This window comes from Dermacentor silvarum, chromosome 1 (genome assembly GCF_013339745.2).
Source record: "Dermacentor silvarum isolate Dsil-2018 chromosome 1, BIME_Dsil_1.4, whole genome shotgun sequence".
Taxonomy (NCBI): domain Eukaryota; kingdom Metazoa; phylum Arthropoda; class Arachnida; order Ixodida; family Ixodidae; genus Dermacentor; species Dermacentor silvarum.
This window is the reverse complement of record NC_051154.1, coordinates 360,524,565-360,545,360: the sequence shown is the minus strand read 5'-3', so window position 1 is coordinate 360,545,360 and position 20,796 is coordinate 360,524,565. Positions and strand designations below refer to the sequence as shown.

The following is a 20,796-nucleotide window of genomic DNA, read 5'->3' as shown; positions in this document are numbered from 1 at the left end:
TTTTTCTGCCACATGATACGCCGCTTTATTTTGTGCATCCAATCTAGTATTGCGTGTGGCAAATCGCTCTGTGTTTGGCAGTTTTTTCTTGCATGTGCGCGCATGTGCACCGCAGGTATTATATTCAGCGTGCCTTCGCATAATGAATTCCTGGCGAGTGCATGGTCCGTCCATTTGTTTGTCTCAATGTCAAAGTAGCTTTTGCGCTGTGGTTTCTGCATCGAATAAGACGGTTGCGCTATTTCAGTGACATGAAGTGGTGCCGGCAACCACTCATCGGCCACAAAACAGAAGCTGAGGAAAGGTATTTACCGATTATTTTTTAGGCGTCCGTGTCAATGAAGCTTAAAAAATAGTCGGTATACCTATGGGAGAAGGCATTCTACATGTTTAGGCAAAAGGAACGCCTCTGGATAAGATATTTTGATAATTCACACAGACATAAAGTTAAATTATGTAGTAGGATACTTAAAATTGTGATTTTGATTAGCGGGGGGCCCAATTGCTGACGCATTGTAGATGACGGGCTAGCATGCCGTGGCGACAGCGTCTGCATAAAGGATCATAGTGTCGTTGGCGGCGTCGTTAAGCGACCGAGGTCATTATAGCTGAAATTATTACAGCGGGATAAGGAACAAGCAGCAGCAATCGCTTACTAGTGTCAGTTTGAGGTTCGTGCCACTGTCGAGGGGGCCTCCTGTGCTACACGACAGGAAGGTGGGAGAAAATTGTTGGAACTGCTTTGGGCTTCAGCTTTTTTTCCAAGTTCTTGTAATATGCGCGGCTCAAATTGGTCTTCAGTGAAATGCAGCCAGAACATTTATAGAAGAGTTAATCACTTAGGCAGGATGAATAAAACGTCCTTTATACAAGTACAAGTGGCTAATACGCTGCAGTGCTAAACATTATTGCCTACATAATATTCCCTGCATTGCTACATCATAATCATAATCAGTATTTATTGCTCAACCTTCGTAATCGGAGCGCATTGATACAATGACATCTGCTCGTGTTACATGGATGAAAAAAGTTTACCCACAGAACAAAACCGAAGAAACATGACTGTAACGCATTCGCTATTAAAGCGAAGATTCCCGGCCTCCGCCTAGAAGTCAACAGCAAGGATGCGCGATCGCCTTCTGCACAGTGCCTGTATCCGTGAGAAAACCAAATAATAATCATCACCCACTCACGAGTGCATGCCAGCCCAGTTCAAAGCAAATTCAAGAACTGAAAAAGATTTCCAGGTGTCCTTAGCTATCGCCTAAGAGGCGCGAATGCGAGTCTTGTAAAATATACTGTAATTCACCTCAGTCCACACTAATCCACCTTCACGCACCTTATTCGACCTTAATCCACTCTAATCCTCCTTAATACACCTTAACAGACCTTAATCCACCTCAATGCACCCTAATCCTCCCTAATACACCTTAATTAACCTTATTCAACTGTAATCCACCCTACTCCTTCTTAATACACTTTATTCGACCTTAATCTATCTTAATCCTCCTTCATGCACGTTACTCGACGTTAATCCACCCTAATCCTCCTTATTTCATCTTGGTCTACCCTAAAACACCCTAATCCAACTTAATCCTCCTTAATCGACCCTAGCCCTCCTTATTTACCCTAATCCACCTTAATCGACCCTGAACCACCTGAATCCAATCATTATTCAGTCATGATTTTACTTTGCTAATCTTTAATAATCAATTATACACGGCTTGACATGATGTGGCTTGCTTCTAGCCATTATTAGGTCACGTTACTTTCTTTACCTCAAACGCTCACCTTGAAACATATCCAACTAAGGGTCTCGCCTTAAAATGTGGACTAGCTGGCGCTCATCACCTTTAATACCACGGGTATACCTCCCACTGATTTTTTTCAGGCCCTGCATTCATTGTATTTAAGTGACTGACACACACATCTAAGCTGTAAATAGCTACTCTACCAGCTGCTATTCCGATTTTGTGTAAAACAGGCAAAGGATCCAACAATCACGAAAAGTGTGTTCCAGAGGCTGTATCTTCTGATATATTTGTTCAGTGGAAAACACAATCTATATTGCTGCATTTCCGATTGAATAACAGTTGACGACGTGCGAGGTGATGGAGTCCCAGCAGAATATTCAGCATATTCAGGAGAACCCCATTTTATGCAACCTACAAATTGTCGCAAGAAAAACGCCAATGAGCAGGCCAGAAGAATCGAAAAATTTCAGCATTAGGGGATGCTTTGATAGGAGCAATAAGGAAGGCGCCTTACCTCGCAAACAATACTGTTCCTTGTCGGAACAAAGTTCTTTCGGCCAATGTTGTGCAGCCACTGGTTCTTGCGCAACCCATCACGCTTTCCTTAAGGTATCATAAAACTGCATAACCATCATCACGCTTCTTGCTGCAGTTATATGCGCCGCAGCACGACATAGCGCTAGCAGACAGTGCCCGAAACAGCGTGCAATGTTAGCGTGCGACGTACTCTATACGTCGAGGCGCAAAATGGCGCGAACAAAAAAGCAAAACACAAGCAAAACGTAAGCTCCGCTCGTTTCCAAGGGCAACGGCAGGGCGACCAATCATCGTGCAGGAAAACGGGCGCAAGACCGTCTGCCGCGGAGGGGACTCACGAGTGGCGAGGAGGAGGCGAAGAGGAGGCGAGGAGGTCGCGTGCCGACGGCAGAGTACAAAGAGTGGCGGTACTTTAGAATTATCAAGGGGCTTTAACAAAAATAGGCGGGCGGCGCTGCGCGCTTTACTTGTGCCCACTCACACAAGTGTAGCGTGGCGAGGAGTGTATTTAATAATATACGTAATTGTGCTATGTTCAAGTTTGCAAAATAAAATAGGCGATAAAATTAGACTAACACAATTACTCAGTTATTAAGGTACAGATTTAGCTAAGAGATAAGAGAATAATTAGATAAATAATGACGGCAGAAATTAGAGAAACTTCGCTCACGCTAATATGGGTTCACTAAGTAAAACGGCGGTCGTTTTTGATGCAACCTTTTCCGCTCATACTAAACGCGGTGCAATGTGTGGTATGGGCTCTCTTGGCTCTATTTGCAGAATATCGGAAGAATTCAACTCTCGTTCACTGTTCCGTAAGTTGTACACAACAGTCGGCCTTCCTGAACTAGAATACGTGTCGTGCGTCGGGAATGTCATTTCTTGATACAACAAAGATATTATAAATCGGACCCAGAAAATGTTTCTAAGTACATATCATCACGCTTTGCTAACACTGACACTACACCTTGTTCTAACGCTGATGAATTATTGTTATTGCCCTTACTTCATACCGATGTAATCGCACATACCTTCTCTTCCTTTTCAAACTCCTTCAGGGTATCCTCACCTGCCCCGATCTCCTCATTTCTATCATGTTTCGTATTCAGCGCAAGATCACCACAGAGCATAGATATTTCCTTTATTCATGCGTGTCATAACCAACACACAACCGTCCACAAACGTTTGTGTGCCACAGATTAATGAATCTTATTATAATGCTTATTTTCATGATCTCGATATTTTCCATAACCCACTGTCAGTGTCCTTTTCCGAGCTTTGAGTTGTGTCATAGGTTCACAGATTCTTCAACTGCCTTTATCCTCCTTTTTCTTTTATATTACCTTGCACTTTGTTTTCTGTACTGTTTTTTTTATAATTGCCCGTTTTAATGATTGTGTACGCTCTTCTTAATGTACACTCATTTTATGTATACACATCTTTTGATAATTGTTCTTTTTATTCATTGTATTTTTTATTTAAGTTCTCCTGTAGCTTTTTTTCTCGTTATGATCATGATGTGTAGTGTTCTATGGCGCAAGGGCCAGGCATGGCCAAAGGGCGCTATGACAAATGGTAATGCTATCGCGGAATTGTGGATGGCGTGGACAATAAATTCCTCATGGTAGATGTTACATGGCTGTAAAAGGGTCTAAAGACTGTCGCCGTAAATGGCGTAAAACATGTAACTACTGAAATAATGATACTGACTGCTTAGTGATGTGGGCTATGGCAATTTGGTTTAGTTATAAACAAATGACAAAACAAAATGTAACAGGCACACCAGAGTTTCAAGAAAGCCCTTGAATACAAGGGTGTTAATCATCTGCGAAAAATTAACTGGCCAAATGGTTTTCAGGGTGTCGGTTTCAGCTAAGAACTGTAAGACCATCTTAAGAATTAAAAGCGGTTCATTGCTAAAAAAAACCCCGGGTGGAGAGATACATTTTCGCGATATGCAGAATGGAAATACTTTCAACAGCGAAGCTGTTGAAGCTAGCCGTAAAATGTATGGTGTTTCACAGAAAGCCAGCCACGCCGTACCCATGGCAACCAGCACGCCACAGCTTCCAGAACACCTGGCTCAACCTACCGCTTGTGTACTGCACAAGCGCCGACAGCGAGCAACGGCTATGTAAGCCGTACAAAGATGGTACGTACTCCCGAAGAAGAAGCGGCGATTCAGGACGCGAGGCTTGCCCCTGTACGAGAGCGGCAACGGCAGCGACGAGCAGATCCACAATACGCGGCCAGGGAAAGGGAGAACAAGAGACAGCGGAGACAAGATCCCGGGTATAGCTACAGCATCGTGAGCCAACATTGCTACAGCCAAGAAAACGCTATCAAATCGGCCAGCTTCGCTGTGTCTTAAGCCTTGAGCGGCTGACTGCTAGCTTTCGCCTTTTTTCCTCGCTGCTTCTATTACAGGGCATTCAATAAGAACGTGGAGGACTGTTAGATTATTGCCGCACTTACTAGAGGTAGGAGCCCCCCCCCCCCCCTACCCCAGTCAAGAGGTAAGCGTGAGTACCATGTGTCCTAATCTCAATCGGCAAACGAGTACTTCCTTGTACGGTGCCGGTTTCTCACTTATCCAGTTTCTTAGTTTTGATTTTATCAAGTGTAGCTTAGCCATCACTTGGGTATCCCACCGTCCTTGAAAATGCTTCCTCATCTTACGGCGTAGAAAATACTTTAGGTCTGTGGCAGGGATTGGGATATTTCCATCTGTGTCGCTAAAGTTTACTGACGTAGCGTTTTCGTCAGCAGCTACATTGCCATTATACCTTTGTATAATGGTATACCTTTATACCCAGCAGAAGACAATTACTTGGTTGTACATATATGCGTAGCACAACAAGCTGTACAGTTCATTAAAACAGAGTTCTTGTGTTTTCGTAAACTAATTCGGGCTCTGACTACACTTAATGAGTCTGTGAACATATTAGCCCTAGCGACATTTGTGAGCCTAATGTGATGAATAGCCGAGAATATAGCGTTCGCTTCCGTTGTAAAGATACTTGTGCCCAGACGTTGAAAATGCGGATCCGAGAGCTGCGTGACAAACAACAGCTGGAGACTTCGAAGCATCTGGGTAAACTTCGGCACAGGAATACTTCTCCTGAAGTTCAAGACAGTGTGCGTATGTATATGGGCCTCAAGTGCTTGTTTGGATATTTTTATGAAAGAGATGGCACACTGAATAGTCTGCCACTCCCAAGGCGATGCACACCGAGTAGGAGCCATTAGTACATTCTCTAGAAGAGGCACCCTGTTTTTCTGACATTGCTTCGAACCGGACGGACACAGGAGGCTGCATGGCTAGGCGGTTACGGAACCGCCGGACAGAGGAGATGTCGCTAATGGTAGAATGACAGGGATGCTGAATGTCTGATTTAACTTTCAGGGTGTAGGTGAGAGCCAAATATTTCCTTTGGAGATCTAGAGACCACTCGTTGGACTCAACGTACAGGCTTTCAACAGGACTAGTCCTGAAGGCACCTGTAGAAAGACGGTTACCCAATTGGTGAACGGAATCTATCATTTTCAAAGCAATAGGCGTAGTAGGCTATGGCTGCGTAGTCAAGGCGCAGCCATATCAGACTTTTATACAAGCACCTTCTCTCACTTCCCCAAGATGTACGGGACAAGATCTTCAGTAGATTCATTGTGTTCAGGCACTTCGCTTTCAGAGATTTCAAGTCGGGGATAAATGTTAAATTTTTGGGCCTCATTTTAGACTGTCAATTATGTCAATGGCTTACGAGTAGCTGTTGTCGATTAAGATAAATAGCGGGGTCAGGTAATATATAACACTCTTGTTCGAGAAGAGAACACAGGTGCTTTTTTGCGGATTTAGTTTAAATCCATTCTCATCAGCCCACTTCGATAATTTGTTTAGTCCAAGCTGTACATGTCGCTCACAGATAGAAATACTACATGACTTGAAACCTATTTGTGCGTCATCCACATATACAGACTAAAACATTGTACGTGGCATGACAGGATGGAGAGACTTCATTTTTACAATGAATAGAGTGCAGCTAAGCACACCACCTTGTGGTAGGCCCGATTCCTGTGTAAATGGACGAGATCGGACGTTAAAAATTCTATCACGGAATGTGCGGATAGACGGGTAACTTTGGATGGCCTTCATAAAATTACCTCGGATTCCCATTCCAACCAGGTCACGGAGAATTCCGAAACGCCACGTGGTGTTATATGCCTTCTCCATATCAACAACTACTGACAAAAAGAAGTGCTGATGAAACCACACTGTAGGGGTCTAATAGTTTGTTACTTTCAAGAAAATTAAGGAAGCGCCGGTTAACAATTTTCTCAAACAGCTCATATAGGCAACTTGTCAAGGCTATAGGCCTATAACTGCGTACCGAAGTCGGGTCCTTGCCGCCTTTTTAATATTGGAATGATTATTGCTTGTTTCCAGGCGGACGGAATGTAGCCGGCAAATATCATGGAATTAAAGAGTGACAATAGTGTTTTGTAGGTTTCGGTGTTTAAGTGTTTTATCATTTCGCGCTAGCACTGAGAACCTAAGGTTGTTTCTGGGCACGGTAAATATGTGATTGATTGATTGATTTGATTGATTGTTATTATTATAGTCTCGCAGCATGGCCCAGTCAGTACCCATGCTTTATATGTTCGAGCCCTTTTTTCGGAAAATAACATTTCTTTCGTTGTGAAAGGCGTGAAAAACATGTGCATACATGAGAATTGTGTAACCTGGCCAGGCGACTAACTGGAGCTTTTCAAGTCTGTTCCTTATAAAGTCCAAGGGCGATAAAATCGTCGCCGCGCGTATGGTGTATGTGCGAGCCAAGCGTGCGAGGGTGAGCCGGCGATGGCGGCTTAATCTCGCGCACGCAAGGGAAGGAAGCGGGAAAGAAGCGCTACTTCTTCCAGTGACGCGCAACGCTCCACAGGGAGGGTAGGGAGGGGGGCGGGATTCTACCTTGGGCGACCCGAGCGGCCGCGCGAGCCCGCCGGGGCGCGTATTTCTATTTGCGCCCAAGCCAAGGGGGGGGGGGGGGGGGGGGGGTGAATCTTCCTATACCTCCCTTTGGTTCTTGTATAGCAGACGCTCAGTCGACGCTAGCGCCAAGGCGCACTTCAGTTAGGCCCTAGAGGATGGATGACGGTACTACGGTGGCGAAAAAAAAAAAGAATGGAAACCGGCGCAATTTTTTTTACCCTCCCCTTTTCGCTAAATCACTTTTTTTCTTCCTTTTTTTATGACAACGTTGTTCCGCTCTTTTCTCCTTACCCTCTTGACTTTCCTATTCCTCCTCGCAAGCCTCGCCTAACCCTCCCCTCATGCCACGCGCAATGCTCTTTTCTTTATTGCTTTAGCTGTGCGCGGCGCGCTTTTTTTCTTTTTTTTCTTTTTTTTTTTTTTTTTTTGTCGCGGGCGTTATCAGACGCACCGCCGGACCGAAGCGCGCGCTCCGCGCTCCTCTCCTGTCCGGCCGTGCCATTCGTGCATTCGTGCTGCGTGCTTGTGCGCAGTGGATTATTTTTGCGTTTTCATGCACGCAGTGCCGTTCATTATTAGTATCAAGCCAACATTTGCCCAAATTATATTTAAAAATTAATTGCACTTACAACACAACAGTTTATTGGACTCACTTTATTGTGTTCGTTTGCGAAAACCAGAATTGGAGCAGACAGTGCCACACACTATAGAATGCAACAAAACGCGGATGGTGTTCCGTGTACGCACATGTAAAGAACATTTATTGTAATTGATCTAATGGCCAATGCGCAGAATAGCTTCTCACGTGCTGAGTTTCGCTCGGTCCATAAAATCCACCTCCGTGAAGTGCACCGAGCATATTCTGCGGTTGTTGACCTTGTCTCTGGGCAAACCCATTAGGTCCATCCTTCCAGCGTAGGTTAAAAACGCTTCGATCCTGAAGAACAGTGAAGATCATAAATTATAACATCGCAGTTTGAACATGCAAAACAGAACTCGTTTCGCATCACGGCAGAGTACTAGTTGTGATATGTCAACCTTAATTCCCAGAAACGCATTTTTAAATGATCGCGACCAAATAGATAGAAATAAGTGCAAAGCGCACACCTACACACGTGTTCCTTGCGATACGAACAGGTGGTACTATACTTATCAGGAGCTTTATGTTCGCTGCTTGTTGACATAACGATTTACTGCATCGTTGTGGTGTTTTCAAATCAGCCATCTTATGGTCTTGGACTGCTGAGCACGAGGTCGGGGGCTCGAATCCCGACCACGGCGGCCGCATTTCGATGGGGGCGAAATGCGAAAACACCCGTGTACTTAGATTTAGGTGCAGGTTAAAGAACCCCAGGTGGTATAAATTTCCGGAGTCCCCCACTACGGCGTGCCTCATAATCAGATCGTGGTTTTGGTACGTAAAACCCCATAATTTAATTTAAATCAGCCAACTGCTGCCTCACCATCGGACAGCCATGTACGACTGCGCACAATTACTATCACAAATCTAAACCGGGAAGTAAACAGCACGGTGCTCACCTGTTGTTTTTAGGGACGCTGTAGAATTTCACGTCGCATGGCTCACTTCGTCTTGATGTGTTCGTACACCACGGAACCACACACGAACAGCGACAGTTGCGAGACATGGCGGAAAAAAAAGCCGACAAACGTGCAACGGTAGGTTACCCCATGGACCACACTGCTAGCACGGAAGGCGAAAAACTGACCGTATAATCATAGAGAAAGAAATTCAACAAGAGGGGACACTCGGCAAAAACTGGCAACAGGAAACACGTCACCATATGTCACGCTATACTTTTGACACCGAACGTTAGCTGCCGCTAGCATCGAAAAAAAAAAGAAAGTGAACTTAAGGCCCGGATTCCGAAATGCTCCTAACCTTAAACCGTTTCCCTACCTTACGCAAGGAGTCCTTCATGCTACCTAAACGTTAGGCGCCCTCAGAAGGCCATCGCGAATTCTAAAAGCTTCCTTTTACCTTCCTTGCGGAAGGAGCGCCTCACTAAAGTCCCTAGATATTTTTTTTGCTTAAAATCTAGGGACCTTACGCCTCACCAAAGGAAGTGGAACGTTACAGGCTTCTGGTTTTCAGATTACTTACGAAATTATGCAAAATATTTCTAATGAATTGCCAAAGTAAACTTCAGGCGCTGTTAGAATTGCATTTCTACTTCTATATAAGGGCATAAATCCCATTTCTTTCGTCAATGACGTAAAAATAGCTCAAAAATGATGCACATGGCAGGAAACCAAGCTCAGCCTAGCAACTTTGTCAACATCTGACAGTTCAATTGGTCAGGCGTCGCTTTCTTTTTCGTTTTGGCCTGCGTTTTGTTTCGTGTGTGTGTGTGTATTTGCCATGCCGGGCAAAACGTATTTCACGGAGGAAGAAAAATAGGCTGTGGCTTAACTCAGTTATGCCTGGGTGTGCGTAGCTAGAGGTACGATTAATCTTATTGTTTAGCTTGGTTCTCTCTACAGTTACGTCTTTTTCATTTAGCTTCGTACGTCTGAATGTTTAGGTTTGGTTGTTACCTCTCGTTAAGTTATGGTTATATTAAAGACTAGACATTATTAAATGGTGACGTATTTATTGTGAAAGTCTTCATCTTGTTGTTTCTCAATTGCCACAAAGACGGCCCGATGGTCGGTGAGGCGGGAGGATAAGGGGTTGTCGTCCAGTGACTTGAACACGTTTCGGGTGCTATCCTCATCTGAATCCATTCGCCTGGCCACTTCGTACTTACGACGCTTCTCGGGGCGTGCCGCTCGTTCTTCCTCCGTCTCTTCTGCGTCGTCTACACCGGGGCATTTAATGGGTATATAAGTACAATCTATGCACCCAGTAACCCCGGGGAATCCTCCTCCAATGTCATAGAACCTAGTCATGACTGACCTCGCTTCACTGGCGTCTGGCAGCCGAACGTACTTGGGTACCGACGTAGGCATATCAGCTGTGTCTTATCTCAAATGCATCGGCATATAGAGGGTTGGGATACACACACAAGGTCCCCTACAACAGTTTGCATGGCACCCGTTCCGTAAAAACGCAGTGCGATGAGGACCTTCAACAGAGCAGGTAGCGGTGCTCCTCTGTTGTCAGTGTTACAAAGCAGTTGCAGCTCTGTCAGTATGGTTGCAACAGCTCGCTTGGAAAAACGATACCGGGCTAGAAACTCCACTTCGTTGTAGTGTTCCAGTGGATAATGCCTGTCAATCACATGCCAGACTGGAGTCAACGGCGGAGGCTTGTACACAGTCCCGTAAAGAAGTTCACTTGCACGCCGAAGAAACCTTGCATAGCTTTCGAAGCTATCGTCTTCGGATAAATATCGCAAGGCCGTCATTCTCGCCGCTCGCTTTTCAAAGAAAAACGGAATCACAAAAGAAATGGCACAAAGCGCAGTCTGCGGAGCCAAACTGGACGTCAATACACGGCGGCTGGCTGCCGCGGCGTTGGCTGCGCACGGCACCTATCAAAGCCGAGCGTACCGCGTGAAAAGTCCTGCGGAGAAGCATACGTTCAGGTAGAGGAGCGCGGTTAGGAAGCATAAAGGTAGCATGCCGGCTTCCTAAGCGTGAGGAAGCACCAAGGAGGCCCTAACTTAGTGCCCCTTAGTAAGGGACGTTCCAGAATTGACTCCAGGTCGCCTTACAGCGTGTAAGACGTCCTTAGTAAGGAAAGGAGCGTTTCAGAATCCGGCCCTAAGTTAACAGGCATTGATTTATTTTTTAAATTCTTTGCCGCGAAAACTAAAACGTTTTGCGTATAAATGAACTTAAGCTTTGCGACAACCAAACCTAAACATTCAGACGTACGAAGCTAAATGAAAAAGACGTAACTGTAGAGAGAACCAAGCTAAACAATAAGATTAACCGTACCTCTAGCTACGCACACCCAGGCATAACTGAGTTAAGCCACAGCCAATTTTTCTTCCTCCGTGAAATAAGTTTTACCCGGCATGGCAAATACACACACACGCACGAAACAAAACGCCGGCCAAAAAGAAAAAGAAAGCGACGCCTGACCAACCGAACTGTCAGATGCTGCCAAAGTTGCTAGGCTGAGCTTGCTTTCCTGCCATGTGCATCATTTTTGAGCTACTTTTACGTCATTGACGAAAGAAATGGTATTTATGCCCTTATACAGAAGTAGAAATGCAATTCTAACAGCGCCGGAAGTTTACTTTGGCCATTCATTCGAAATATTTTGCATATTTTCGTAAGTAATCTCAACACCAGAAGCCTGTAACGTTCCACTTCCTTTGGTGAGGCGTAAAGTCCCTAGATTTTAAGCAAAAAAAATATCTAGGGACTTTAGTGAGGCGCTCCTTCCGCAGGGAAGGTAAAAGGAAGCTTTTAGAATTCGCGATGGCCTTCTGAGGGCGCCTAACGTTTAGGTAGCATGAAGGACTCCTTCCGTAAGGTAGGGAAACGGTCTAAGGTTAGGAGCATTTCTGAATCCGGGCCTTATTTTCCTTGCCTTACCTAGCCACAGGTCCATGACGCGCCAGATACATGCGTCATCCGCCAGACACTCCCCCGAAGCCAGCGGGGATGGCTGCGCGTGCGTTTGAACGCTCGCGCGCGGCGACCCGTCGGTCTCTCTCTCTTTTTTTTATGTAACCTGATTTATTGGGCTCTCGGCGTATTCTTGCGTTCCTTCTGCACTGGGGCAAGACACCACTGCACTATTGGACTACGGCAAGGTGAGAAATCTTGTTTCACAGTCTACGACACAATTAGGCTTACGGCACGGGACCGAGACTTAAGACGCAGTTAGCGAAAAACAGCTCGGCCATCCTGGCGCAGTTAATTTGAGTTAATGAGTCGTGCTGAGACATGTTTCCGACGCTTCCTAGGGAATTATGGTAACTTATTTCGGTTTTTGAGCCACACTGGCCGCACAGCGCGCTGTGACGCAGTTAGCGATAAGCAGCTCGGCCGTTGTGATAAAGTTAGTTTGGCGTGTAATGAATCTTAGAGGGACAAGTCTGTGATGTTTTGTGTGGCTCCGCAACAACATATACCTTCGTTCTGTACTCACGCCTGTTGAAAACGCGATGGGCGATTGCCAAGAGTGATAACATGGGGTATGCTGCTGGCGCCGGCAGAACGCGCGAAAGATAACGCCGGCGAACATATCAGAAACTTGTAATTCGAAAATTCCGTCTTCTAAAGGACTGAAAAAGGGCATTGCACCCACGCATTTGTCTTGAGTGCCTGATGCGTGCGTCTCTATGTATGTGGCGTACCGTCGCGTCGCCCGAGGCCAAGTTTTGGAAACGCGAAGTCGCCCGTGTATTTGTGCTGCCACAGTGCACGAAATAATGCCCGGAAATGGGGGAACGCTTGGAAATCGGATGTTTGATATTTTATGGTATTGTCTGGGATGAGTCGGGTATTTTCTACGCCATGTATGTAAAAGCGAATTGCTTTTGTTTGTAATGCAGCCCCGCCCATTCACCGCTTTCGCACGTTTCGCCTCTAGATGCAGTTTTCCTATGTTTAAATATCAAAATGACACATGCTTTTAACATGCTGTGACGTGCTTGTAAATGTAACATGCTTGTAATTAACGTTTTTTCAGCTGGTGCCGTCCGGTGGAGCTTCATACAGGAACTACTGCCTTACCTGCTGGGGTCACAACGTTGTATGAATGCACAAAAAGCGCGGAACGAGCTTTTATATAGAGCCAAATAAATATTTCCTCATTGCACAAAAGGTCTTGCGTCTACTTTGTGAAATTGCACGTGGCACAGATTCGCAATCATTTTTACTAAATAATCTGCACGAAGAGAAAAAAACGGGGGGGGGGGGGGGGCACAGTCGGAGTGCTATAGCTTGCGTTCAAAATACGCGCGCCCGAAACCGAAACCGGAAGTAGTTGACGCCGACCGCTTGGCACGCTGCCGTCAATTCGGCCGCTGGGCCCTATGGGAGTGTTCCCTCTTGTTGAATTCCTTTCTCTATGGTATAATGCCTGAAAAAAATGTCTGCCGTTTTGGCCGTTATCAGCACGGCCGACGACGAGCGCGGGCCGCGCCGCCGATAGTTGAAGGCGAGAGAGAAACGACAAAGTTGACATAGGGTTGACAAGAAAAAAAAAGGAAGAGCGATTTTGGTTCCGCATCCATCTCATGAATGGCGCTGCAATTCGCGTGTAAAAAAACAGCGTAGTTTCCGGGGCCTGCCCAAGCCCAGTGCTCGACCGCTGGCGCCGCCATGCGCCGCTCGGGCGTACCATGTTTCTAGCCTCACGGCCGCCTGGATCGGCGCGCGCCGATTCAGGCGGCCGTGCTAGCCGCTGCCACTGGAACGGAGAACACGCTGTACTGGGGGTGACTAGGCACAACTGTGGCTGTGTTTTGATGATCCAAATATAATCTCACTATAGCACTGCGTAGCACTGCGTAGCAACACCCCAACGACCGCCGCTTCGCGTCGGCGCCCGGCACCACGGCTGCCGCCATGGCACCGGAGTTCAACCGACCGCACCGCCAAACAGAAAGGAAAAAAATGGTGACACAAAGAAAAAAAAAGTTTTCAGCCGAGGCGGGATTCGAACCCACGCACGGCAGGTCCCTAAGCGAGTGTCGTAAGCACTATGCCATACAGCCACTTTTTTTTCCTTTAGTGCATGGAAAATAAAACTGAAGGTATATTACAGTGCGGACATCACTACACATTTAAGACTCGGGCAAAACACACACATGCGTCCAAAAATGGCATCCAGTCCGGCGGAGCTTCCTGCGCAGCGTAGACTATGCCATACAGCCACGCGTTCAGAACAGGCATTCATGCGAATCATATTATTGCGTTCGAGCGCCCTCGGCGAAAGTAACCATTTGAAAAATGGTACGCGCGAGCGGCGCATGGGGGCGCCAGCGGTTGAGCACTGGCCTTGGGTGCAAATAGAACCACGCCGCCGGGGCCGCAAGGCTCCTGGGGAAGGAAGGGTACAGTAGGCGTTCTACGCCGCGCGCGCGCGCCCGCCCAGGCCGCTGTCTCTTGACAGCCATCTGCCGTGGGGGCAGAGTCCTTCCTCCCTGCCCCGTGTTTTCGCGGCTTCGTTCGCGTTGATGCGAGCGCCAGCTCACTGCTGCTGCCGCCCTTACTCCAGCGTTCTGACAGCAAGTTTATGCGGTCATCGAGTACGATGCCTTCATGTTTGCTTCGGCGCACGGGACACCATGCTTGTTAATTTAGCGAGCATGTCTATGTTTACACGGTGATACGGCAGATAAAACTACTATCCTTGCTTCGCACAGCTGTCCACTAATTCACTATCACAATCGATGCTTCGCCTTTCGGCCGAAACAGCGACTTTATTTTTCTAAGTTGAGTACAGAAACAACCTCTTCCGTCCTGACGAAAAACTTACAGGCCTGGAATATTTCTCGCCTCTCCTGTCGGCGACTTAGAACAAAATATCAGTCGTTTACTTTTTATCATGTAGCCGTGGACGATGAAGCCCTTGATGGGTTCCTGAAACGGTGACACAAATATTGTAGACTCGTATGTTACAGCTACAGTAAAACATTAGCGCAACGATGTAAGTGGAGCGTCTCGTCTTAAGAGAGCCATGAACGACTACAAGTTTCCCTCCTCCCTAGCCATGCTTTTTCTCCTCAACTCATTCTCCGAGGGCTCGGGGCTAAGCTCCGCTTTCACTAGCTCTGCGTCATAAGGTGACGTGATGTTGTCTACTTCCAGTTATCGTCGAGCCAGCGCGCGAGATTTCTCCAACCATAGTCTCCAGCATCTCCAATAGCAGCTTGGCAATCGATCACCCGCGAGAACTATCCAAGCAGTGTGCGTTGCGAGCGTTCTGTCGCAGCCGCAAGCATCTCCGGTATTTATTCCGGTAACCGCAGGCGAGCTGGGCATTTTAACGGATGGGTGCAGGCATAAACTGAAATGCTCTATACAACTAGCATCGCGATGAAGGGTCTTTGCGTAAACGTGATGTGCCTGCACGGTGGAAGCACCTCGTTTTGAAGCACCTCACAAGGTTATTTGGCCCATTTCCCAATAAATGCAACATCGACTGATGCTTAGTGGAGTGAAGAGAAGGCAGGCATGGAAATCTACTCACCAACCCTCGTTTGGTCTTTTATTGCGATACCAATAATATGGACAATCCGTGCGCATTTTTGCCGTCACTGTCGCCGTGCGGTTCCGTATAAAGTCCACCAGCGATAAAATCTTCGCCGCACGCCAACCCGTGTGTGCAATTGAAAGTGTTCGAGGTTGAGATGGCAACTGCAGCGTAATCTCGCGCACGTCAGAGAGGAAGGTGGCGGAAACGTGCGGTATTCGTTCGCGCGTCAGGCTCGGTGAGGACGCGATGGAGACGCTGAGGGGGGGGGGGTGCGTTCGGCTCCCGCGCCGTATCTTGAAAGCGATCTGCGATGTGGACGCAGTGTAAACCCGCGGGGGCCTCATTTTCAAAGCGAAAGCGAATTGCGATGGGGACAAAGTGCATGCGCCGAGTGTCGGTAGTTTCGCATGCGCTGTGCTTTCGACGTTTAGTTCGCGTTGAAGCGAGAGACGGCGCGACGATCAATTTGCCCGCAGCCACTAGCGCACTTTCTCACTCCAGCGTTCTGACGAGTTTCCGCGGTCATCGAGAGATATGTGGTCCTGTTTCCCTGTGCGCGCGTAACACCGTGCTTGTTTATTAAGTTAGTAAATATCAAACAACTTTATACGGCCGATAAAACTACGATCCCAACTTCGTATAGCTACTAATTTGCTATCGCCATCCATGCTTCGCTTTCGGGAGAAAGTACGACTTCTTTGCATTCGCCTACCCGACTACGCATCAATTTTTCTGTCGAACTTCTGTCAATAGTTCTTGATTTGCAAATGTTACCCCTTCATGCTACAAAATGTGTTATCGTCACAGATTCTCTTTTTGTGTGCAGCGCGCTCAACGCGTTTACAAATTCGAATTTTTTGAAATCGTTTTATACATTAGCTCCTCCCCACTTAAGTTTAGTTCATTTAGTATGGGTACCAGGCCACCGTGACATTCATCTTAATGAAATAGCCGATTCTTTAGCACGAGCTTCTTTAAAAGATCCGGTGATATGTGTGCTGCCGGCTACTACCACATCACTGCTGCCAGATATAAGCAGTTTTCATTGACCGAAGACAAAAAAAGCCTCTCATTAGCAGAATTTACAGACTTTATGCATCTAAATTATTCTTTGAACCGACGATGGTGTCCCAGTTATGCTACCTCTGCAATGAGCCGGAATCCGTCGATCACATTTTATTATCGTGTCGGCGGTTTCCAAATTCCGCTTCAATAGCTAGGACTGACTTTATGCAGTACTGCTATACCTTCGCTTGGAGCAACGGTATTCGGATACATCCACACGAACACTTGCCGCACCTTCTATAATTTCCTTTGTAACACAAAAATGTTGCGTTATTTATATTTCGCGTTTTCCATGATTGGGTTATTTCTCCTTCCATAAATTATAAATTAAGGAACTTCAAAGAGTAAAAACACAATTTCACAGATATGATAATAGTATTATTATTTGTCAAAGCTGAACTTGCTCATTTTTACACATATCTCATACTTTATTTCTTTAATTATTAAGTTCATGTTACTATTTCTATGTACGCAAGGCAGACTACCTTATTATGCAGTTCTTAACTTAATTTATCATAGGTTTATTTATAAGCTTCGATTTTTCATTTGTTTACCTTTTTTATTACTTGCGTATATATATATATATATATATATATATATGTAACTAATTTATTTCATTTTTCCATGATATTACCACCCGGATCGTTGCCTATACTGCACAGTGGGTTTGTGCCATTAATTGAGGCTTCAGCATCATCATCATCATAATCAAAATCGCGCAGATGCTCGCGTGAACCACGCGACACTCGATCCAGCTCGGTTCCAGGGATTTCGCCCAGTACTGCGTCCAAACCTCGAGGCGGCCCAGCTACCTGGTGGATGACGCCGATGCACCTGACTCGATGGCGAAGCTACAAGGAAAGCGTAAGGCCCTTCCTTTGCTCTCGACTTCGTGGCTAAATGCGCTAAAGAAAAGCTTTCTAACACGCCGTGCTGGCTTAGTAGCTATATCGGGCGCTCCTTCTCAGCCGCAGGTCACCGGTAGGAGTGTCTATCGAGGTAGCCGTATTATAATGGTAGCCGCATTAATATTCATCGAGACGCGGATGACTTTTCGCAATAAATGCAAGTGCGAACAAGAGAAAATAATCGGAACACCCTTTCTTGTAACTATATACAAATAAGTTATATCTGTAGTCGTTGTGTAGCCGGTGTTTAAACATACTGTCGACCCCAATTTACATTGCGGTGCATGAACTAGGTCGATGTTAAAAGTGCATCTGAAGCTGCAAACGCAATAACGTAGCCTAGTAGCTTTGTATTTGTTCGCCTTTGAATTTATCCTGTTAGTACTTAAGTATATCACCACGGCTGAAGCGAAGAACGTATCACGTCACAGCAGGGCAAGGGAAAATACAGAATTACACAGCTTAATTGTAGCCATTTCTTTGTATTTTTTCACTTAACATACACCCGGTGTACGTGAATAAACAACGCAGCGCCATGCATTGGTGTAGTGAAAGGCTTAACCTGCAATGTGACGCTTCCCCAATGCACCAGGTATATTCACAGCTAGAACATAAGCCGGCAGCTTTACATACCGGTATTCATTCGTTGTAGAATAAGTACAGGTAAATGGGAAAATGTAGCTGAGGTTTTTGCTTTGGGAAACGACGTTGACATTGTGCTTGAAGGAAATGGATGTTTCTGATGTCCCTAAGTCGGGTCGCACAATTGTATGACAGTGGAGGGCAGGCTACGAGGCGTTCTCAGGCACCAGAAACTACCCCCGAGAAGGAGTTGACTGCGCTTTGACTTTCTCGGGCTCACTCAAGGAGGTCACTTACATCCGCGTGGTTCTCGTTCGTGATTGGGTGAAGCTAGGGGTAGTTTCCATGCCAATGCCTCACTAACTTCAGATGCAGTATATAAGTAGAGAAGCTGCATGCACATTATGACGTCACGAACAATTGGCCAGCTGCCATCACTCTCAGTATAGTCAGGGCACTTTTCAACGAACTTGACACACGTTAACTTTCTGTAAATACATGATTAATATTCGGCTCGTTTTCCAATGTTACTTGGCCACGCTTACTATTTAAAGAGGCAGAAACCACGCATTAGCAATGTGCTATGTGAAGAGCAGAGTGGAGTACGAGAACGACAGGTGTTTCTCCACAGGCCTCCAACATGGGACCATGGAGGGACCGCCTACGAGAGTCCGGTGCGTTCCTGGTCGGCAGGTATCCCAGTGTGTGCCCGTCGGTCAACCAGCTCGTCTCCAACCTTCGCTGCATGCGGAACATGATGGGCCATCGCCGGGTGGACCTCGCCAAGTCATTCACGGCCAGCGCAGCCGACGGCTGCTTCCACCTTCCGGAGCTGTCCCTATGGAACAACTCGATGTGGGTCATTAAGATCGAACTACGCGAAGGACGGCTGGCCCTGGCCAGACGCGTGGTTTCTTTGGCTTCCAACATGCAGCGCAGGCGCTCGTTCATTCTGGTTCACTGGCCGCTGATGCAGCACTACTCCATCGAGTCCGTGGAGCTGCACGAGTCACGCAGACGACCAGAGCTGTTCGGGGGCGACCTCCAACTTAGCGGCAACCTGAGGCACGCTAGGCTCTGCCACTACCTGCTGCACTACCCGACCAGGGACCTCATGAACGCACTTCGCTCCACAGTGACCACGCTCGACACGCTGGAGAGCGTGAGCGTGCGCTTCTCGAGCGTGGGCGTGAGCATGCTGTGCAATCTGCTCGACAGGTGCGACGCCATGGGCACGCTCATCTTCCGCGAGAACTGGATCGACGTTCCCGAGGCTCAGGCTCTGACGCGATGATGCGCCGTGCACCGCGGCAGCGCCAGATTCAGGTCCTGGAGCTGTTTGCGACGGTCGAGTGCTGCTGCGTGCTGGCCGACCTGATGTCCTGCAGCGCAGTCACTGAGCAGTTCGTCGTGTGCCGCTGTGGGCCAAGCACGTCCGGGAGGCTGCACGGTTTCGCAGCACTATTCGTCCTTGTCGCCGGTCGACGCGCGCCGCTCCAGGCGGTCCAGAAGTACAACTTTTCAGTGAACCAACTGGACCTCTCATTGCATTGAGCGAATCGATCTGTGGCCTGCAGCGTGTGGCTCCTTTCCAGCTCAGCGCTACATTCTAGTGCATTCAAATCTGTATTAAAGCGATAGTTTTCGTTACCGACGTTGGCCAGTTTCCATGGTTGAATTATCTCGCACAATAACCAATGGAACATACAACGGCAACCCAAGTTCTCGACAAGCTCGGGCCATAAGGTATGTGCTGGCTCCGGTCTTTCCGAGCAGACCACTTGTGTCACTGGTACATGCTCGAATCAGATTTGTGCGTAACAATTTACAGCTAATTAATTACCTGCAATAAATCGAGTTTTTTACTGAGTATCACTTACGGCACTTGAAATACTTCCAGCAGTAAGCAGTTACATGTAACAAGTTGTTTACGAGACAAGCTGCAATAGGCTACGCAGCTTTGAGCGCAGTAAATTTGACAGGAACTACAATAGAAGGCTCGCGGTTGGTCCCTCAAAGAAGCCTCTCGTGTTGTGCACCGAAGCCCGCACAGAAGCGTCTCGGTGGGTGCCACTCGTGTTCGAAACTGTCAAACACAAGCTATCAGTATTTCTTTCCTCGTCATAGAACTCCACTAAATGTTAAAATTATAGGGTTTTACGTGCCAAAACCACGTTCTGATTATGATGCACGCCGTAGTGGGGGACTCCGGAAATTTGGATCACGTGGGGTTATGTAACGTGCACCTAAATCTAAGTACACGGGTGTTTTCGCATTTCGCCCCCATCGAAATGCGGCCACCGTGGCCGGGATTCAATCCCGCTACCTCGATCTCAACAGCCCAACACCATAGCCACTGAAGAACCACGGCGGGTTCGACTAAATGTTGGCCGGTGATTTGCACTGGCGTTGCTATGGTTTGACAGCGATGGCCAGTTAGGACGATGCTGCCAGGAATTAGCTACGGAAGATTTTTAACGCAATTGCGTTAAGTGCCCCGTGTCGCAGAAAATGCGGCGTCGGCGTTGGTCTCGGCGTAGGTGTCTGCATCCGTGGCGGAAAAAATCATGCCGAACCCCCCCCCCCCCCCCGACCGCGCAGGCCCCCCGCGTGTTCAGCTCTTCATTGAGTCTATGGGGATCACCGTCTCCGATCGCCAGCAACAATAAAGTGCTGTGCTTCACAGTGGACGCGAGCAATGGAGCATCCAGTAACAACAATCTTGTGGGGAAGATATTCGTAGATTGTAACATCGCTTTTTTTCTGCTCCGCGCTCATGAGAAACTTTTTATATTCGCGCCTGACGTCCTCAAATGAAAACTAGGGAATGTA

General features: G+C 47.1%; 1 protein-coding gene and 1 long non-coding RNA gene across 2 annotated transcripts in view; both read left to right on the top strand.

Moving 5' to 3' along the window:
- LOC125943509 (uncharacterized) overlaps window positions 1-19,258 on the top strand; it is a 113,015-nt gene extending 93,757 nt beyond the window's left edge. Inside the window, exon 2 of the mRNA XM_049662860.1 lies at window positions 18,596-19,258. Within this exon, the coding sequence (XP_049518817.1) occupies window positions 18,596-19,258 (663 nt within the window). The remainder of the gene's footprint in view (window positions 1-18,595) is intronic.
- On the top strand, window positions 11,922-13,029 carry LOC125942382 (uncharacterized). Its single transcript, XR_007465056.1, has 2 exons — window positions 11,922-12,014; window positions 12,896-13,029. It is a non-coding gene; the product is annotated as an uncharacterized LOC125942382 (long non-coding RNA).
- Window positions 19,259-20,796: the final 1,538 nt, after the last annotated feature.